This window comes from Hippoglossus stenolepis, chromosome 14 (assembly GCF_022539355.2).
Source record: "Hippoglossus stenolepis isolate QCI-W04-F060 chromosome 14, HSTE1.2, whole genome shotgun sequence".
Classification (NCBI taxonomy): Eukaryota; Metazoa; Chordata; class Actinopteri; order Pleuronectiformes; family Pleuronectidae; genus Hippoglossus; species Hippoglossus stenolepis.
This window is the reverse complement of record NC_061496.1, coordinates 19432523-19452531: the sequence shown is the minus strand read 5'-3', so window position 1 is coordinate 19452531 and position 20009 is coordinate 19432523. Positions and strand designations below refer to the sequence as shown.

At 39.6% G+C, this 20009-nt stretch overlaps 3 protein-coding genes across 7 annotated transcripts in view; all 3 read right to left on the bottom strand.

Moving 5' to 3' along the window:
- Nucleotides 1-188: 188 nt before the first annotated feature.
- march2 (membrane-associated ring finger (C3HC4) 2) lies at nucleotides 189-9129 on the bottom strand. Of its 2 annotated transcripts, none has more exons than XM_047343030.1 (5): nucleotides 8760-9129; nucleotides 5809-6106; nucleotides 5012-5216; nucleotides 4539-4748; nucleotides 189-4408 (listed from the first exon to the last, which is right to left on the bottom strand). In XM_047343030.1, exons 2-5 carry the CDS (start codon nucleotides 5988-5990, stop codon nucleotides 4250-4252), a joined length of 756 nt encoding a protein of 251 aa, XP_047198986.1. In that variant the 5' UTR covers nucleotides 5991-6106; nucleotides 8760-9129; the 3' UTR covers nucleotides 189-4249. The 2 variants fall into 2 exon arrangements, with proteins under 2 accessions (XP_047198986.1, XP_047198987.1); XM_047343031.1 differs by having other exon boundaries at nucleotides 5021-5216.
- A 1007-nt stretch (nucleotides 9130-10136) lies between these two features.
- Nucleotides 10137-13793, bottom strand: LOC124854756 (ras-related protein Rab-11B-like). The gene is made up of 5 exons (XM_047343116.1): nucleotides 13635-13793; nucleotides 12418-12613; nucleotides 12132-12325; nucleotides 11863-11943; nucleotides 10137-11751 (listed from the first exon to the last, which is right to left on the bottom strand). The coding sequence occupies exons 1-5, from the start codon at nucleotides 13672-13674 to the stop codon at nucleotides 11606-11608; spliced, it is 657 nt and encodes a 218-aa protein (XP_047199072.1). The 5' UTR covers nucleotides 13675-13793; the 3' UTR covers nucleotides 10137-11605.
- Nucleotides 13794-15971: 2178 nt separating this feature from the next.
- The window catches only part of pip5k1ca (phosphatidylinositol-4-phosphate 5-kinase, type I, gamma a), a 44717-nt gene continuing 40679 nt past the window's right edge, over nucleotides 15972-20009 (bottom strand). For all 4 annotated transcript variants that reach the window (XM_047343207.1, XM_047343208.1, XM_047343209.1 and 1 more), the window contains one exon: nucleotides 15972-19453. In XM_047343207.1, coding sequence (XP_047199163.1) covers nucleotides 19451-19453 — 3 coding nt within the window. In that variant the 3' untranslated portion in view covers nucleotides 15972-19450. The remainder of the gene's footprint in view (nucleotides 19454-20009) is intronic.

Sequence of the window (20009 nt, the reverse complement as noted above, 5' to 3'; positions counted from 1 at the left end):
GACTTACACTAATGACGTCTCATCCTCACTGGGCTGAGACGATGAGCTGTAAACAGCCGCATCATACAAATCACAGAGTGTACACTGTAGCGTAAACGATAAACTACACTGCCACACAGAGGTCTTCACATGAAAATACAACCACACAGATACAGAGCAGAGAACTACAAGAAAACAAAATGCACAAGTTAATTTTCACCCATAATTTATCATCATTTTTATTTGCTTTGCAAATAATTCTTGGCTGATTGCAGGTACCAGGGTTTGGTGAAGACATCTTTCTTTTTTTCACAGCACACCATAAACATCATATTATTGGCAAGAGTGAATACTGAACTGCAACAAATGATACATACATTAACATATCCAACCTCCAAAAATAAAGACATGTAGAATTAAAATATAATACAAAAATGTCATCATAACACAACATAAGTAACTTCTAAATGGTTGTTTGTGTATTAAACAAAGAAAACAATGATTTAAAATCCCTTTGTGGGTTTGAGTGGTGGAATCTATATAAAGGATCAATTGCATCATGGTAAATGTGTTATGAAACTCTTTGGAGAGATGAGGAGCTCGGATAGCTCTGACGTGAACAGACATGTAGAACGAGGAGCAGCTCTGCATAAATTATGGGAAACTTAAAAAAAACAGAAAACACCATCGATCTGCTTTAACTATAAATTCCAGTTTCTTGTTTTTAAGCTATTTTGAATCATCACCTCTTTGCTTCGAACCAGGGCCCCAGTTGACCCTAATGCCTGGAGTAAAGCTTGTTTATGACAAACAGTAAACACACAGATGATCAAATGACTCATAAGCTTGTAAGGCAAACTAGGCCCCGGGTGCATCGCAGTATTGCAAGATATAATCCTTTGATCAATTAAAAACACAAACAAAAGATTAACTGGGGCAGAATGTGGGACACCACACCATCAGCGCAATGTTCCAAAGGGTGATGTTAGCCGAGTGAAGCCAGGGCAGGGAAATAACTAGAGCCAGACTGATTTATTGGGTGACCGGTTGTTATGTGCCTTTCATGAACATATCGGTATTAGCTTCTGTTTGTTAGTTGTATTAAACTTTTATTTTAGAGAGATAAGTATTCACGTTGAACTTTTATGTGACAAAAATTTGGTTTATTTTCTTCAAGATCTGTATATTTGGTTGTATTTGTGTTTTCTTTTACCTTGTTATTCATATTAAAGATTATAGCTTAACTCTAAAATATCAAGCCTCAGCTTGATAACAACATCTTAGGAATCATTGCAAATTTTTTGTTAATATTTATCTATTGATATATTAGTATAGGAATTTTTTTCCTCCCCAATATCGGTATCGATATCAGCCCCCCCCCCAATCAAATCAATTTCTGTCAGGCTCTAGGAATAACAGCTACTGGTGACTGGTAATGTCACATAATCAAACAGATCTGGTGTCAATTTCCAACCAAAGCACCAGCACCACTGTGATGCACCGCGCCTCCAGTGACTGATGTTCAGAACACAAGTTGTCTGAAGTTCAACACAGTGCAGGAGGAAAAATGTATTGATGCTTATTGACGGCCAAGAACCAAAATTCACTCTGAAAATGTGACTGAGATGCTCAGAGTTTCCTCCTGAAAAGACTCTTTGACATTTTGAAAACATCTGACTTTGCCATGCCACCACATACCAGTTTAAGTCAATACATTGTTCACGTATATATTAAATTAAAGACATTATCAACGCAAATGTGCATAAAATCCAGACTACTGGACTTTTGTGTCTACAATAGTAGAACATTAAGGAAAAGCATGATAAGAGTATGTTAATCAAAACATTAAAATAAAAATTAGACAAAGTGACAAATTTATAAATGCCACTGCACTGAAGACAAAATGAAAACCAAAAGCAAATGATTATTTTTAATTAAATTCAAACTTTAGCTTGTAACAATAAGAGCCATTACAGATTTAAAGCTTGCCCCATTGCTCTCAATGCCTTCTGTGTTAAGGCATTTCTTTTTTAAATTGCATCCAACAGAATTGCGCAGCTATAAATGAAACTAAACCTTGTAAGACATACACAGTGATACTGAACTCAGAGCTTAGCACCTGCATGTCCTCCAAAGGATGATGTGTTGTATCCTTAAAGCCGATGTGTTAGAGTCGATGGCCTTCATCAGGTCCATGGACTGAATCATGTTCATTTTAACATTGTTCTACAAATGTTAATGGAGTTTTCACCTTTAACCCTCTCACCCTGTGGATGACTCACAGTGTGTTTAATCAACCGTCTCCTCATAAACCAAATGACATGAAATGAAGAAATAAATGCTTTCAAAGTCGACCACATTATGACGTGGAGATCTGGAAACCAGGCTGACTGGCTGGTTTGTGGTTTTTTTTGCCTCTCAAATCAGAGAATATCATCTCTGACTGGTCTATTATCAGCCACTGTGAGCGACCTGATTTACAACTGCACCAAACTATATACAAGAGAGAGAAGTGAATCCCAATCACAGCCAGTACGAACTGTTCTGGTCAGTAACATCACAATGTAACACCCCCCCAAAGAACGACCTTCCATCAACAGGGTTTTTCAGGGGGTTCCAAGCCCGGGGCAGACACCCAGGGAGCCATGCACAGCTCCACTAAGTCTGCTTACAATGTTCGTTTTGGGTCTTTTCATACATGTTTGGGCCGTTTGTAACAGGTTTTGTCAGTAATTTACTGCTCCCGTATGTGTCTATCATTCGCGCTGCGCACTGCCAACTGAATCCAGCCCTTTCTACCCAGTCTGAGTTTACATATGTGTGCGGGAGGTGTAGGCGGCATGAAATTTGACGGAGGCGGCCGCCTCGCAATTCTCTATGCAGGAAAAACCCTGATGAAATGGACTTAGAAGAGCATGTGAGCATCTAGTGGCCTGCTTCAAAGAAAAGAAAAAACAAAGTTTGGTCAGATTTGGCCTTTGTGGTGCTTGCATAATGTGTCCACCAATTACAGTCATGGTTGGTGGGTTAAGTTTATGTCAGATTGGCAATAGCACTAAACACCAGCACTAAAAGTCACCACTTAAGAAACTATGGTTAACCATGACTTGATGTGACGAAATTGCAATATTTTATCATCTATATCCCTGATTGTTGTGATCATGGAAACTACACACTTATAGAAATATGTATTGTTGTAAAAAACAAAGCAAAATCTAAACAAAACAGGCCATCAATACTAATGTTTGAGTACACAGTACCAGCCACCAAACAATGCTCGTGGAAATGCTCCTCTAAAAGCCATTTTAATTGGAGTTTTCTCTCAATCTATATAAATATAAAGACCTAGTTCTTAAGTGCTGATAATACAAGAACCTCTATGAGGACACTTCAGTAGGAATAGCAAATTTGTTCATTCTTCGTGGTTTAAAAAAGACTTTATAATACACAGTAAAAAAAAAAAAAATATCCCAAATAATTAACAGTAGTTGCATGCATGACTGTGCATGTTGGCGGAGGTCTCTTCATGTACTGTGACGACCTCGGAGTCCACAGTGTTTTTATTGCACAACCATCTCTGGCTTTGCAAATGTTGCGGTAGCATCCGTTCTCAGGTGAGATAAACAGACGCAGAGAAAACACTGAAACGTCCCATAAGCTTGAGCGAAACCTGAAAGGTTTCATTTCCGACAGCGTACTGGCATCTGTACGGTAAAATGGAAGTAAATCAAAGAGCTGAGCTTTTCAATAACTTCTTGAAATAGCTCCTTTGTCTTGTATGCCCAGATGTGACAGGAATCTAAACACGTTCATCGTTGCAGCACAACAACGAATGGACTCTCTGGAGTCACCTGTGGACCATTGATGGGTTGTTGAAACTAGGCAAAACAACCCATTAGAACATCTGAAAGTCCATTATACAAGTGAGTTTGGTCCATCCCTTACTTTACTTTCATTATCAGCTATTGCAATCACATCGTAGATGATAACACTGAACAAGTCTCTACTGTTCCATTCTTCAGTGCCTTTGCATCAGCTCTGTCAAAGACAGACTATTTAAATGTGCTCAGTTCAGCACCCACACAAGGACAGATTTTATCAAAACAGGAAATGGGAAAAAATAGGGACTGATGGGGCAAAGAAATAAAAGGGAGAAGTTAAAATAAAAAGGCCCACAAGTGCTCGTTTAAAGTTGTGCTGGCAGGCATGACACACTGAGAATTAGCCCCCACACTCACAAAAGACTACCATCAACCAATCCCATTCAGTCTCATACTATACTCTCATTGGCAGGCTTCTTCATCAGTTTACTGGAGAGCAAAGAATGCTGGGAAGAGTTAGACTCCTTGGCTTCAGGTATGAGCAACCGTACTTTCTGATTTGTTCTTCTCCACTCAGAGTACAGCTGACAGTGGTAGCGGAACGACACCTGCACAGACAACCAGGAAGGAAAATGAGGAAGATGGGACATTAGTTATTGACATGTGTATTAAAGCCTTTAAGGTAAAAATGGCTGCATGACAGTAATAATACAGCCTGATTTATGGGAAAACATTTACCAGGGTCCAGAGAACGTATATGGTGAAGAGGGCGATGGTGAGGGCGATGAGGCCGACCGCCTGCAGCCAGCTCCCCAGCTGAAGGTGGTCCTGAGCGCCCCGTAGACACAGCCAGCCTGAAATGGCTGCTAGTGGCGTGATAAACAGGAAGCATATCATGTCACAGAACAGTGTCCTCTTCTCATTACGAGGGCCAGGGTCCCGCAGCCACTGGGATTTAGAATTAGACAGAATATATTCGGGTGAAAAGAGAGGGAGGAAGACAAGGAGAAAAAGATCTTAAGTCATTCAAGAACAGAGAAGTCTCACTATTATAAATCAGCAAGCAAGCAAGCAGAAAGATGAGATGTAAAAAAAAAGAAAAAGAAGCTGCTTCACATTTAACATAAGCACAATTCTTTACACACAGCAGCTCAGCCAATGAGAATACAAAAGGAAGGAAGATTGATGCAGACAAGGCAAAGGACATTGACCTTTGTTACCTCTGTGAGAGGCCGTGGTCGGCGCTCGATGCTGAACTCTGTGTGGCAGAGCTCGCAGTAGCTGGTGTTGGAAGACGACAGCCACTTCTCCAGGCAGCTCCTGTGCACCGCCCCCAGGGTGCCTGTGCAGTTACAGGGGGACAGGAGCCTCTCGCTGTTGCCTCCTTCATGGCAGATACGACATATGGGACCGTCACTGTGACAAAAAAACAACTAAATCTGAAACAACTTTTCAAGCAAATGGAGTCACAGCACTAACTTGACTCCACACCAGGTAATTAGTTAATGGAAATTTACTCGAGCGTATTCTGAACGAGAAAGAGCGAAAACCCCATTTGTGTCTAGACTCATCAAGCTCATTTGTCTATCAGGAGGTGTGATACAGCAACAAATATATCATTGTGTAGTGTTCAAATATCATTACTCTTTACAGTATTACAAATGGCATTAAAATGTCTGACCAAAAAGAGGAGGCCTTGGTCTGGATCATACTGCACCATGGCTCGGTTGGTTTGCAGTGTGAAAACTTTATTTGTTTAGTTCAGACAATTCCAAGAAGTTGAGACAGGATTTAACAACAAAAGAAAAGGAAGTGAAAGTATTTCGCAGAAATGTCTTCTTCTCCTCTGACTATATAATGTTTAAAAAGGAGGAAGTTCATTTTGCTGGTTTAAATGTCATCATGATATTACAGTGGAAATGAAATGAATTAAACGGTTTATTCGTTTTCAACGACTTTCTTCCAAGGACTTCATTCATTTTCTAAAAACAACCTCAGGCACTCTTACCTCTGTGAGGCCATGGGTTTTAGCACAGATGACAGCAACCGTCCGTCTAAGGCTGTGACCTGGGTGACGTACAGCGCCTGGCACCCGTCACTGCCTGACTCCTCCACACTCTTCCACAGACCTGTGCTGCTGGCACAGTCACACAAAGAGCCAGGCAGGTGGCAACACCCGCCTGTCGTCATGGTTATGGTGTCCCGATACTGGCCCTCCAGATGGAGGTGAAGGTCAGAGGAGAGGGATGAAGGAGGAAGCAGAACGTACGAACTCTGTTCTCCCGCAGCGTGGGATAAGTTAGTTTCTACAAACAGAGAAAAAACAGCCTGAGAGTCAACAGCTTTTTCATATAAACAATATTGGTTTAAATATATAGTATAAGTATCAAAAAGAATTTGGGGATAAATGGGCCTGACTGGATATTTCCTCAGTGTCATGTACTATGATATGCCTATTTCATACCTTTAATTATTAGCTACTTAATAGATTCTGGTTGTCAATATAAATACAATAATCAACAAATAAATGATGATGCATGAGTGGAGCTATCAGCATTTAGAGTATTTAAAATGAGCCTTCACCAGGTGCAACACTAAAGTTATCCTTACACGCTGATAAATCAATAATTACCATTCAATTACAGCATATATTGAGATGAAATGCATAGTTAGTACTTGCATTTTGGAAATGTAAGTACATCATACTATTAATTATATTGGCATATTTTTACACTATGGTATTGCTACTTAAATAAAAAGATTCTCACCACTGGACAATATAATGACTTCAACATGAATGGAGTTAAATACCATACGAAAGCAATGATAGTGAAAACCAGCAGTCATATTATTATTATATTAACAGTATTGTGAAAATATTATGATTTTGTCAAATCAGTCTCGTTCCTGGTTTCCATTCCTTTATTATGACATAATTCCTCTTAGAGTTAATGCACCAATAGTGTCCTGACATGTGGAAATAACTTAGTCATTTAACAGAAAGCGGTCTGTGTGGAGTCGGCCCAATGCGTCTGCTAATCCATTATAAAAGCCAGTGTGTTGGTGTGCATCAGTGAGTGTGATGTGCAGCAGACTGATAAACAGCTGTCTCTTCTCTGATACTCCCTCACTAACGATAAGAGAACTAAAGAGACGACTGCATTTTCTACAGCCTGTAGTTTATTCATCTTACTTCCTCAAAAATTGTGTTAGTCTGTACAGTGACAGGTGAATTTCAAATGGATATTTCCTCTAAGTGGAATGTGTATTGTAATGACAATAATTACACACAGCAGGAATAATAATAATTCCATAAACAGCCTGTGTCAGTATTTCTTTCAAATGTTGAGCACTGAAGTTGTTACATAACTTTTATGGTAATTAACAAACCAGTGTATTGGTCAGGAGTAAACACTGGGTTGTTGTTGTTGTTCACATTAGGCCCGACTCTCCGACTACACGTTGCTGCATTACTCCAGTCTTTATATGATCCTTTGTACTCAACACTGCTGTGTGTGTGTGTGTGTGTGTGTGTGTGTGTGTGTGTGTGTGTGTGTGTGTGTGTGTGTGTTTTTAAACAGGAGGTTTAACATGGCAGATGGTGCAGAAATTCTGGTGCTAATTTATGGGATTTGCGTCTTTAGTCTGTTAAACCTCCTCATGAACAACGAACAGAAGAATTTTCATTCCATAGTTTTTAAAACCTTGCTGTGATTAAGAGCAATGGTTTAGTCACAGGTGTCTGTTAAAATAACAGATATTAACAAATTGATGAAAACAAATCAACAATGATTTGATGATGGCCAGGTAAAATATTCATCTAAACCGACAAACAATAGGTAAATGTGGGTAATCAACATAATGTAAATATTTATTGTACTAAATGCAGTATTTTTAGTATTTTTGTCATTTATTTTCCATCTTTAAATGTATATTTGGATGTAAACATCTCAGATTATTGAAAATACAAAACACAACAGAATAATAATGGGGTAGGCAGCGTAGACACTCTAAGGGATACTACAAATATTTGGTACTGCCACCTGGCATTTTTTGGGTGATGATGTTAAAAATACAGTGAAATAATGAATTTAAGCAGTTTGAAAAGTTTTTTGAGAAATGAGACTTGTTTAAACACATTGTTATGGACTCAAAAATGTGTATTGGCTCTATATTGAACGGACAATTTAAAAATACCTTTCGCTGTTGATCACAAATTCCAAATTATCATTTGAACTATTTGGCCGCAAGGTGGTTGTTGAATTGAACAGTCAAGCGATATATAGGAACTTTGAGTGACTGATTATTTCATGAAGACTGAGGGCCTGAACTTGACTTCACACGGGTCCATGTTCAGATGTTAAAGTGTTAAGACTGTACATCACTGAATGGAGACATGATTAACAGGTACAATCCGTGACCCAGAACAACAAAGGGAGGAGGCCAAAACTGAGACAAAACAACATCCAAGTCATTGTTTTCAGACCTAGTCATGCATGTAAATACACAAATTAAACAAGACTCGTATATTTTCATATACTTTGACCTGAATTCTACAGAAACACATGAATGCGACTAACATTTGAATACACTGAGTCATGTGTCATGAAAAACAGACCCAGCCAACAGATTAAAGTCATATTCTGACTTTCATTGCGACTAACAGCAGCTATTGTTAGCGCAGCAGCCAGATGTTGCAGCTTTGGATCAGACTATCGTCTGGCGCAGAGGGTTGTATCACGTCAATATCTCTAAATGCTGCAAGGCTCAAATGATCTGTGCGTAACAGTGAGGTCGTTTTACACATTAATGACACAGGCTATACAAGCTCGAGTCTGTCAACATGTTGTCTGTCTTCATCACCCGGGACATCAACGGGTTCACTTGTCACATCTGTGCTGTGTGCTAGCTGCCACTAGCTAGCTGCGGAAATCAGAACCGACACAAAGCTCCACTCACCCGTGTTGTCCTCTCACTGCTGCTTCACGGCGACAGACCTCACGGCCCCGCTGTCCCCGCGCTGTGTCCACGTCTCATGTCACTGTGTGTGGTTAGGCAGCGGTAGTACAGTCCGCTGGGTAACGTTGGAAACCCTGTGCAGCTCCGTGCTAACACAGCTAGCGGCTCTCAGCTGATAACACAGAGCGGGCCACACTTCCGCTTTCCCCCCGAGCTTTAAATACACAGCAGGCTCATCATCAGCTGTCTGACTGCTGCGGGGAACACATGCACATGCACATGCACACAGACACTGACACCGACACCGACACTGACACTGACACAGAGCCAGGATCAGAGCCCACCACTGCAAACGTGACTGGGAATAACAACAGCTCTACAGAGGGAGGGGCCAAAACACACCAGGGGCTGTCTTAGAGTGGCAGGTCAATAATAATAATAATAACAATAATAGCAGAGGCAATATGATGTCTGTGTTCAAAAGAATAGTAATAACAATAATATTGATAATAATAGAGGCCATATGTCTGTGTTGAAAAGAATAGTAATAATAATAATGTTAATAATACAAGAGGCAATAGTGTGTGTTCAAAATAATAGTAATGATAATGATTATAATAGCAGAGGCAACATGTCTATTGGTTTGAAATAATGAATAGTAATAATAATAATAATACCAGAGGCAAATCACATGTTTAAAAATAAAAAAAGATAAAAGATAATTTTTATATTAAGTCAACACAAACTATTTTCACATGGTATTTTATTTTACAGAGCTGGTCTTACATCTGCAAAGTAAAAATATTTTATTTTTTTGATGAACAAAAAACATGTAAAGCCAGGCAGCAAGAACCTTAACTCATCAGATTGTAGATTTAAATAATAAACCTATTTCATTCAAATTAAGTAGTGCTGAACGGCAATCACACTGACAGTATTTGATCGAAAGTGAGTGGAGTTTTGAAACCAAATATCAATACTTGAATCAACCGCTTTTTTGACTGTGGTCTTTGCTGCTTGTGGGACCAATAAAGAATTATCTCACCTTATCTTATCTCATTTTAAAGAGGCCTGTCCCAGAGGCATAGAGGCAATGAAGTGTTACATGGTTGTTTTCTGTGATGGTGGCAGGTCATTCTAAGTGCAGATGAGTGAAGTCAGACTGTCATGTGAGGCAGCACACTGTGTACAAACAGAGACTAAAATCACACGTCCAGTTGAAACTTGAGTTGCTAAACAACAGTAGCAGACACAGCGTTGTGCCCTGGGTGAGTAATACATTCAAAAATAAGCCTGTCTACTATACAGTCACATGCATTACGTGGTGTTCATTCTACAGGAATGGTTGTAAAGAGGCTTGTAAAACAAAAACAAGTATGGCTATGTAAATTAGATTTATTTATGATTCAGTATTTTCTGTGCAAACAAGCTTAGGTTTGCTTATTTTACACATATTGATTTAAAGAAATGTAAAATATCACAACAGACATGATGCATCAGATCTATCACACATGACAGGATTTCTACCAGATGGTTGAGGAGCGGCATTTCAGCCAACCATGTAAACAATTTGCATTTCTCATTTTCAGTTCCATTTCCCAGCTCAAGACTGTGCCTGGCTTTAGTGAAGTGTTTCAAAAGTATGTTTTTATCATCTTTATCCATTAACCTTATATAATATAGTATATACAGTACATTGTGTTCTTTTCAGCCAACTCCTCCCTCAAAAGCAATAGGAAATGTCACCTTCCTTAATTAGGAAGTTAAGTGTATTTAAAACTATATGGTGATTTGTTTCACTGAAATTTTTAGACATAAGTGCAAGAATGATTTTCATTTTGACATTCTGATGAAAGAATTTGGACCTGAGCCAACTCATTACAGGAACTACTTAGCGTAGCTTCTGGGTTCTGATCATATTACAATAAACACTTAATCACAATTAATAACAATACTTTTGCTATATTGCATTACATTTTTTTTTGCCAAATACAGATTATCTGTCATCTCAGCAGCTGCAAACACACTTGCATGAGAAAACCCCAAACTGATATCAATTGCATCTGTGTCCTTTGGTATCTTTGTGCACTAAGATTAACACTCACACATACATGCACACACAAATAAAAACACTCAAGTTTGTTTCACACGTGCCCATATTAAGTCTGACAGTCACAGCCAGTCTGGTCCCTGGCTCACGCTAACTTAATGCCACGGTGGGCACAGGGCAGGGAAGGGGAAATTAAAACTAAAGGAGGCGACCAGGAACTCCAGACAGAGTTTAAATGAATACTCCAAAGTACTGATGCATCACAGTCTTCTCATCTCCTTTTCTACATCCGTACTGCGTGATTGGCAGAGCCAGGTCTACCAGACATAAAACTGGGACTCCACTTTAGCAGATCATGTCATGGGACTGTATCCTCAGGCTAAGAAAAGGAGGCAAGTACAACCGACTCGGAGCACTGATAAACACGCCCACTAATCCCTCACCGTTCCTGCAACAGGAGCGGGTCAACAGGACCATAGAGGTGAGTTAATTAAAAAGAAATGTAGTTTACTACAGTGTTGAGATCAGCCCCACAATAGGAAACACTTCCTCCCTCTCAAGGCTATAATGAGGCCATCAAATTATATAGACACAGGCTCTCCTGAAATCAGAGGAAGACAAACAAACAAAGAAAAAACAAACAAAGAAGAAACCAGCAAAAAGGAATGTCGGCTACAAGAGTCTTGGATCAGAGGCATCAGAACCAATGAGAGTATCATGTTGACAGCAGCATGACAGAGGGAGTAAAGCAGAGGCGAGGAAAGGAGTGACTGACAGAAAGAGGAAAATACAAGCATCACAGGCTTTGACAGCAAGGGAGTTTGTTGCCCCTCTGCCCGTCCATGGTCGGGGGGACGCTGATGTCCACTACATTGTTGCCCGGAGAATCATCATTTCCAGATCTGTCTGATATTTGCTTCTGAGATACGATACGGTAGATTTCTGTGACAGAAAAAAAAATAGGGATACTTGAGTAAGATTAGAGGAGTTACACAAGCTTGGAGACTTACGCCGAGCTGCACATCATATTCAACACTTAAACACTTTTCTTACCCGTCAGGATGTTTTTGAAGGCTTCTTCTACATTAGTGGAGTCCAAGGCTGAGGTTTCAATAAACGAGAGAGTGTTCTTTTCTGAGGATGAGAAAGAGAAAAATATTTCAAGTCTAAATGTTAACACCTTGGATAACAATCTTCAAGGTTAACAGCAAATTACTTAGTGGTTTGTGTAACTGAAGAGTGTTTCTTGATGACTGAATTATCCTTTAAATCACATGACTTTATTTAAAATGCAGTGTTGTTCACCCAGAGGCAACACTTACCTGAGAAGGCTCGGGCCTCATCAGTGGGCACGGCCCTGAGGTGGCGGAGGTCGCTCTTGTTTCCAACCAGCATGATGACGATGTTGTTGTCAGCGTGGTCCCTCAGCTCCTTCAGCCAGCGTTCCACGTTCTCATACGTCAGGTGTTTGGCGATGTCGTAAACCAGAAGAGCCCCCACTGCTCCCCGGTAATACCTGGTTACAGCATAAAACCAGATGAGTACATCAACTCTATAGGTTTTCCCCACAGTAAACACTTGTTTACACACAACAATAAACAAACTCACGCTGAGGTGATTGCTCTGTAGCGTTCCTGTCCAGCTGTGTCCCAGATCTGAGCCTTTATCGTCTTGCCGTCCACCTGGATGCTGCGGGTGGCAAACTCCACCCCGATGGTGCTCTTGCTCTCCAGGTTGAACTCATTTCTTGTGAACCGGGACAGCAGGTTACTCTTCCCCACTCCAGAGTCTCCAATTAGTACGACTACAACCAAAAGACACATCCCCCAAAAATATTACGAATCAGCTTGGATACTAATTATTGGAAACATTGGATGACGAAGTTTTAATGTATATAAATAGGATCTGTGACTTTAAAAGTCCATATCTCCTTTAATACAATTCACAGAGAAATAGTTCTCATGTCGTTTTAAAGTTCTTTTCCAGCTCTTAGTTAAACAATATGAAAAAAATTCTTCAGTCCAGCCTGTGAAGAACTTAAGTCATTAAAGATAACCTTCGCAGACTATAAACAAAATATACACACAGGAGGGTCCTAGTTTTTGGGTCCGGTCCTATTTGATATTTGACATTATACAGAAGAGATGGCCCTCATTTCCAATAATCCTTAGGGGTGAACTCATAAATTGGATAAAGTAATTGTTTTATCAATATTCCATAATGTGTAACTTTTACACTGTGGCCAGAGCTTTGGTTAATTTAAGTTTCCTGTTTATGATTTATATCACATCCACTTCTCACAGGAACTATATCTATACATCTATGAACAACATCCTGATCAGAGGTGAGAAGTTAGTGATCAACAGCAACACATACATTCAGGGGCGATACGCTAACAACTCTTGAGGTACGACATGTACAACATGTACGGAGCAGCGATTAGATTTCACTTCAAGTTAACGTTGGGTGGTGTCAGGTGATTGTTTGTAACGAGGCCAGGCAGGTAGCTTCCATGTTAGCATGCTAGCTACTTAAATAGCCGCTTATTTAACTCAACGTTAGCCTGCTAATTCACTAGCGTTGAATAGCAGCACTAGTCTGACCGGTTGACGGTGTTAAAGTGTAGACTACTGAATATGAGTTGTAGTCATGTCACATACAAGTGTTAGCTTGGAGTTAGCTCGACAGTCAGCAGATACCATGTTATCGATCACCACTTTGCCACTAGCAGAGCTAACTTTAGCATTAGCGCTGGTTTGCTGGACTTCCTCATCGGACAGTCACCAAGCGGAGGGTCGTTCGTCCCCGATTAAAGAAGAACTCACCTTTGAACAAGTAGTCGTACTCATCATCTCTAGTTCCCATCTCAAAACACGGTTTAATGTACTTTTCAAGTACTTTCTAAACATCCACAACAAGCCTCAGCACCGGCTGCTACCAGGCACCGCCCTCAGATACAGGGCACGGGCACGTGAGGTTAGCAACGTCCACGCGGGCCAATTGGAGAAGTTATCCTATTGACTGACAGCTAGACGAACCAATCATGTGCTCGCTCTGAAAAAAGCCGACCAATCATCACGCGGGGGAGATAATACGGTGAGGCAGTGCACCCTTTGTTCTCCTGACTGTAACGCCCCATGTCTACATGCTGAATGAGCAACATGCAGCTGATTTATATGTTTATAGGCTGCTTCACCATGTTCACTGTGAACAGCCACACCTTTTATACATTTCACTCAGTTGTACAATATATACAATCTCTATATTATTTTGGAAATCAGATCAGCTACATCCAAACAAAGACCTCCAAGGCCCATGTGAAAACAAACAATGTAAGAGGCTATAACCATGTCTTATTGTCCTTTCTGTTATTGTTGATAACCCTAACCCTAACCCCTAACCCATTTTTTACATGGCCATCCAGACTAATGAAGATAATTACTCTGGTTTTCTGTTTTGTTCTTGAGTTTACGCTCATCTTGTAGGAATGAAGATTTGATGGTCTTCTATCTGTGCTCAATAGAAATAACTTCAGGCCTCATGTGGTCAGACCCCTCTGTGTTTTGCATCAGCAGATTCACTTTCTCAGCCACACTTTGCATATTTGCTCTACTGGCAGGTCCGGATGGTTGATTCCGGGCAACACATCGACCAGGCAGTCAAGATTTCCCTAAAGCAAAAGGCAGATTTCAATGATCAGTTTGGTGATTCACATTAAATTTCATGAACAAAACAATCAGGTTCAAATGTTTTTAATCTGTTCATCTTATTCCACAATACTTGGAAGGAAGAAATGATTTAGCTCATTGATAAAGGCAAACCTGATGTTGGTTGTAACTGAATTAATATTACAAATATCACTAATGATGATCAAACATTGTATTATGTGTTATTGATCTTAAATTTTCCATTTGATTTCAATTTTTATCATACTATAATTGTTATAATATATATATACTCACCGGCCACTTTATTAGGTACACCTTGCTAGTACCGGGTTGGACCCCCTTTTGCCTTCAGAACTGCCTTAATTCGTCGTGGCATAGATTCAACAAGGCGTGGCATTTAAACGATGCTCAATTGGTACTAAGGGGCCCAAAGTGTGCCAAGAAAATATCCCCCACACCATTACACCACCACCACCAGCCTGAACTGTTGATACAGGATGGATACAAGGCAGGATGAATACAAGGCAGGATGGATACAAGGCAGGATGGATCCATGCTTTCATGTTGTTTACGCCAAATTCAGACCCTACCATCTGAATGTCGCAGCTGAAATCGAGACTCATCAGACCAGGCAATGTTTTTCCAATCTTCTATTGTCCAATTTTGGTGAGCCTGTACGAATTATAGCCTCAGTTTCCTGTTCTTAGCTGACAGGAGTGGCACCCGGTGTGGTCTTCTGCTGCTGAAGCCCATCTGCTTCAAGGTTCGACGTGTTGTGCATTCAGAGATGGTATTCTGCATACCTTGGTTGTAACAAGTGGTTATTTGAGTTACTGTTGCCTTCCTATCATCTCGAACTACTCTGCCCATTCTCCTCTGACCTCTGACATCAACAAGGCATTTTCGTCCACACAACTGCCGCTCACTGGATATTTTCTCTTTTCCGGACCATTCTCTGTAAACCCTAGAGATGGTTGTGCGTGAAAATCCCAGTAGATCAGCAGTTTTTGAAATACTCAGACCAGCCCGTCTGGCACCAACAACCATGCCACGTTCAAAGTCACTTAAATCCCCTTTCTTCCCCATTCTGATGCTCGGTTTGAACTTCAGCAAGTCGTTTTCACCACGTCCAGATGCCTAAATGCATTGAGTTGCTGCCATGTGATTGGCTGATTAGCTATTTGTGTTAACAAGCAATTGAACAGGTGTGCCTAATAAAGCAATTTGGCATAAAATAAAAAGATAAACAAATGCCTTTAAAATACTTTGTTTTACTGTCTATTTTTTTACAATCATGAGGACATAGGCAACCAATTATCGCGTTTTTGAGAACCCAGTGCTAGAAGTTAACGCAACCGATCCTGATCAACCTCTCAAATGAAGTTAAAATGATGAAACACTATTTGACTGATGTCACCGGTAGAAGTGACTCGCTTCCAGTTTCAACAAGGGAAAAATATAAATATAACATGTCATTATCTCCATGGACAAAAATTCATAGAACTTCTTTATTTTGTATTCATTCTGATTGAGTCCAAACACACACACACACACATACAGCCATCTATTTATCCTCAGGTATAAATAGATGAATATACACAGATATACATAAATACACATTTCTGATATGCATATTCATTTTGAAATCATGCTATGTCTCTGCAAAGGTATATCCCTATTGGATGAGGGCACACCGCGATTTGAAAACACGTACACAACACAGCTGAACAGTTGGAAGAATCCCTACTGATTTGCATGTACAGAAAACCCCACAAATCGTTTCCACGTTTGGATATCTTACAAAGAAACAGCTGTGGTTTATAGACCATAAATATACAGCAGCTGCGTCTCAATAAACACACTGAGGAATATGATACAGTAAATCATGAAGATTGCAATCGTCTCTTGCCCAGCAGCAAAAATAAAACCAAATAAAAATAATATTCTCCGATTCAAATGGAAAATATATTTGTATATCTTTATATATGTATTTATAATTTTATGTACACATTCTCAGGAGCACAACTATGAGAAAGAAAATAAATACAACAGGACGTGGAAGAAAAAAAAAAAAAAGTACAAACGATAGGCCTACAAGTAAGATCTCTCAATAAGGCAATCAAAATGAACTGAAAAGCAAGACTGTACAAAATATTGCTGCTATGGATTCCATCTGATGAACAACAGCAAAGTGATTACAACTGGCCACTGCACATCATGAGAATGAGCTGACTTCTATTTTTACAATGTCTGACATGGATGTGTCCTCCCTTACACTAAAACACAGAGCAACTGAAAAACACACCTTCTGAAGTTGGAATAAATAAATGAGTTTAACGTAGTTGAGAGACATCAGCCACAGAGAGACTACAGTAAACACGAACCCTACAATGACTGTGATTCACCATCACACACACACAGTTAATAAAATAAACGCTGTCTGAACACCAGGCTTTGTGAGCAGAGACTCTATCGAACAACTGAAAGTGTGATATCGTGATGTAATGTTTATTTGGCCTCTATCACTAGTTCATTTTCAGGTCCTCTACAGAAGTGCAAACAACGTTCAACCCTTTTTTTTTTTTTTTTTTTTACAAACCGCTGCGTCTCAACAAGTCATCACTGCAACGCACCATGTTTGTTGTAATATACACATAACAGGTACGATATTGACGGCAAATACGACAACTGCTGCTCTACGTCTACAAACATCAGAAATGTCCAGGTCAGTGGATTTGTCATTGTGAGGAGGTGCCGCTATCGGACACAGCAAATGTCACTCATCTACTGATAATTCTTCCACCTCCCAAAGAAACAGAAGTGAAACTCTACTCTTACAAATGTTGGCTTCACCCTCAGTCATTTTTTTAGTTTAAATGAAGACGTTTTTTTTGTGTGTGCGTCTTGTCCAAAAATAGGGCAACACTGGAAGACACTGTAATGATGTGATCATCACTGTACTGACTGACAAGTCCGCTGCCTCAGTGTTGTAGTTAACTCCGTCTATATCGAAGGCAATAGTCATAAGTCTCAGCTGTTTCCACAAGAGATGCAGTGAAGAAAGTATTAACACTGAACTTACACGACAAAACGTGACGTAAAAACAAACTGGGAAACTACTGAAAAGCCGCAGTGAACAGATTATAAAAACAAAAAGTTAACTTCTTTGGATGCAAATTGAAAAGAAAAAAAACGTTATAAAGTAAAAAGTACCAGTAACAGTTTATATTGAAAGAACAGAATAAAATACAGACAGATAAAACAAAAAAAAGACAGATAAGAACTAAATAAAAGTTCACAGTAGTAATAACAGCTAAAGAAATGATAAGAAATAATAAATGTTGCAAAAAACATGATATAATTTATAAATTATTAAGTATTCAAAAACTTTTTATCACTGTATATTCACTATAGGAAATCAAGTGTTTCAAATCTCTCTTCTATAAACTAAGCTGCTTATTGTCACTACTGGAAATGTGAGGATGATGAACTACGTCTAGATGGTCTCTTTTGATTGGTCTAACAATGGTTATCATTCTAACTCCGGTTCCACGATCACAAGCACAGACCTCCAACACCTCAGGCTTCACCACTCGCTCTTCGAGTGCAATCTGCAGGTGGCGTGGGCAGCACCATGGAGGCTCCTCCCCATTGGTCAAGCGTCTCGTAAATACAAGTGTTAGTGGAGTTGTGAGGAGCCGCCACAGGAAGACTTAGCTTCACATTGTCTTCACTGACAATGATGACGAGCACTTAGACGTCCTGGATTAATCATCAGAGCAAATTACGAACAACTGTCTTAGAAAATGTTAGATTATTTGATAAAACCAGAAAATGGTCAAATAAAAATATTTCTTTCATTCACTGCTAACGGCAGCGAAGAGCTAATGATCATGGGCGCAATGAAACAGACATCAGAGCCCCATTATTATATAATTAATTTTCAGATTCTGGATCTGTTCTGGATTAATTCAGAAACTATGACCCTGGTTAGACATGGTATTAACTTCTGTCCTGAGTGATTCCATCACAAATGTTCAAGTGCTAAAACCCTGTGTGAACGCACCCAAATGTGTCCTCAATGCTTCTTCAGATCCAATAACTCAGACCACACTGTTTTCTCTGTGAGATCTCAAATCCGTCCTGGGCCACATATGAAGGACATCTGACTCAGTTTCACAATGAATCAAACGTATTTTTACGCTTCTCAGTGACCATACGCTGATTTGTTTTGCGGCCACAATATCAACACTGACCACAACATTATGATTTCTATTGTTTTTGTGTCTCTTGATACCAGGTCTGAACAGGGTCTACGGGTTTTGTCAAGAATTGCAACAACAAAATAATTTGAAGTTTTTGCAGCTCTTATTTGCAACTTTTCATGTGGATTATTCATGTTGTAATGTCGTATTTATCTGGTTTCATTTATGTAAAAAAACATGATCTCTAAGTAACAAAGTTTAAATACCGAAAATCAAAGGCAACAACTCGATCATACAGCATTGTTATGTTATCACAGACACGCCCATGTTTCTGTATTGAGTAACAGTGAAGATATGAGAAAAATAAATTGTTAATTGGGAAACCAGCGGCTCTGCGGAGTGAGTAGAAAAAGCCTGTTTAGAAGCTGTTGGAGGGCTGTGCTAGTGTTGAACATAACAAACAGTACAACTGTCTTCCATGTATGTCAAACATATATGCACTATGTCCCACAAACACATATTCATTAAAGTTATATAATTTTCATTTGTTAAGGGTGAAAGGCAGGGGTTTCATCACCGTCAGAATTTTCTCCCCCCTCTGGTATTCAGTCACTGTTTTCTCTTGGTGTGTTCGTTTTCTCTATGCCTGTTTAAAATCCTGGTTGGGAAAAAGATCCTGCTGCTACCGCTGAGTTCTGGACTTCAGACCAAAGAACCAAAGAGTCCTCTTCACTGAGAAGTCCGCTCCTCTCTGCCAGAGAACAGGGTTTACTGTTGGAGACACAGAGTGAACGTATGAGCGTACAGATCACACACATTGATAAGTATAATCATAGACTATGTATAAAGATGGACGACATGACAGCTCCCAAAAAGGGAAGCCGAAGCGTCTTTATTGCCACCTGGTGGCTGTCTACATTATAGGTCATTAACCCCGCCTTATCCATATTAGTGCATGGGACATGGATAAAAGTAAGGATTTAAGTACACATCAAAGAAAATTTCTCAAAGATGGTTTCTGTCATTTTAGTCAGTTCCTATCACACTGCTGTTTGTTCAAGTAATTTTTCCAATAAGTTTGGTTTTAATTTGTTATTTGATGCTATAAGACAGGGTGACATATCATGACTGACGTCAAAAGCACGACATAGTGGCACGCGCATCTGGGAGGGCTTCATTGTGGGTAGGTACAGATGCCTCGTCCATCTTTATTCACAGTTTATGTGGACTAAGTTTAACCGTTCTCATGCATTACTTGGTAAAAATACTAAGCTGGCTCATCAAAGTGCATTTATAAAAGAAGAAACAGGAAAACAGAATAGGTAAG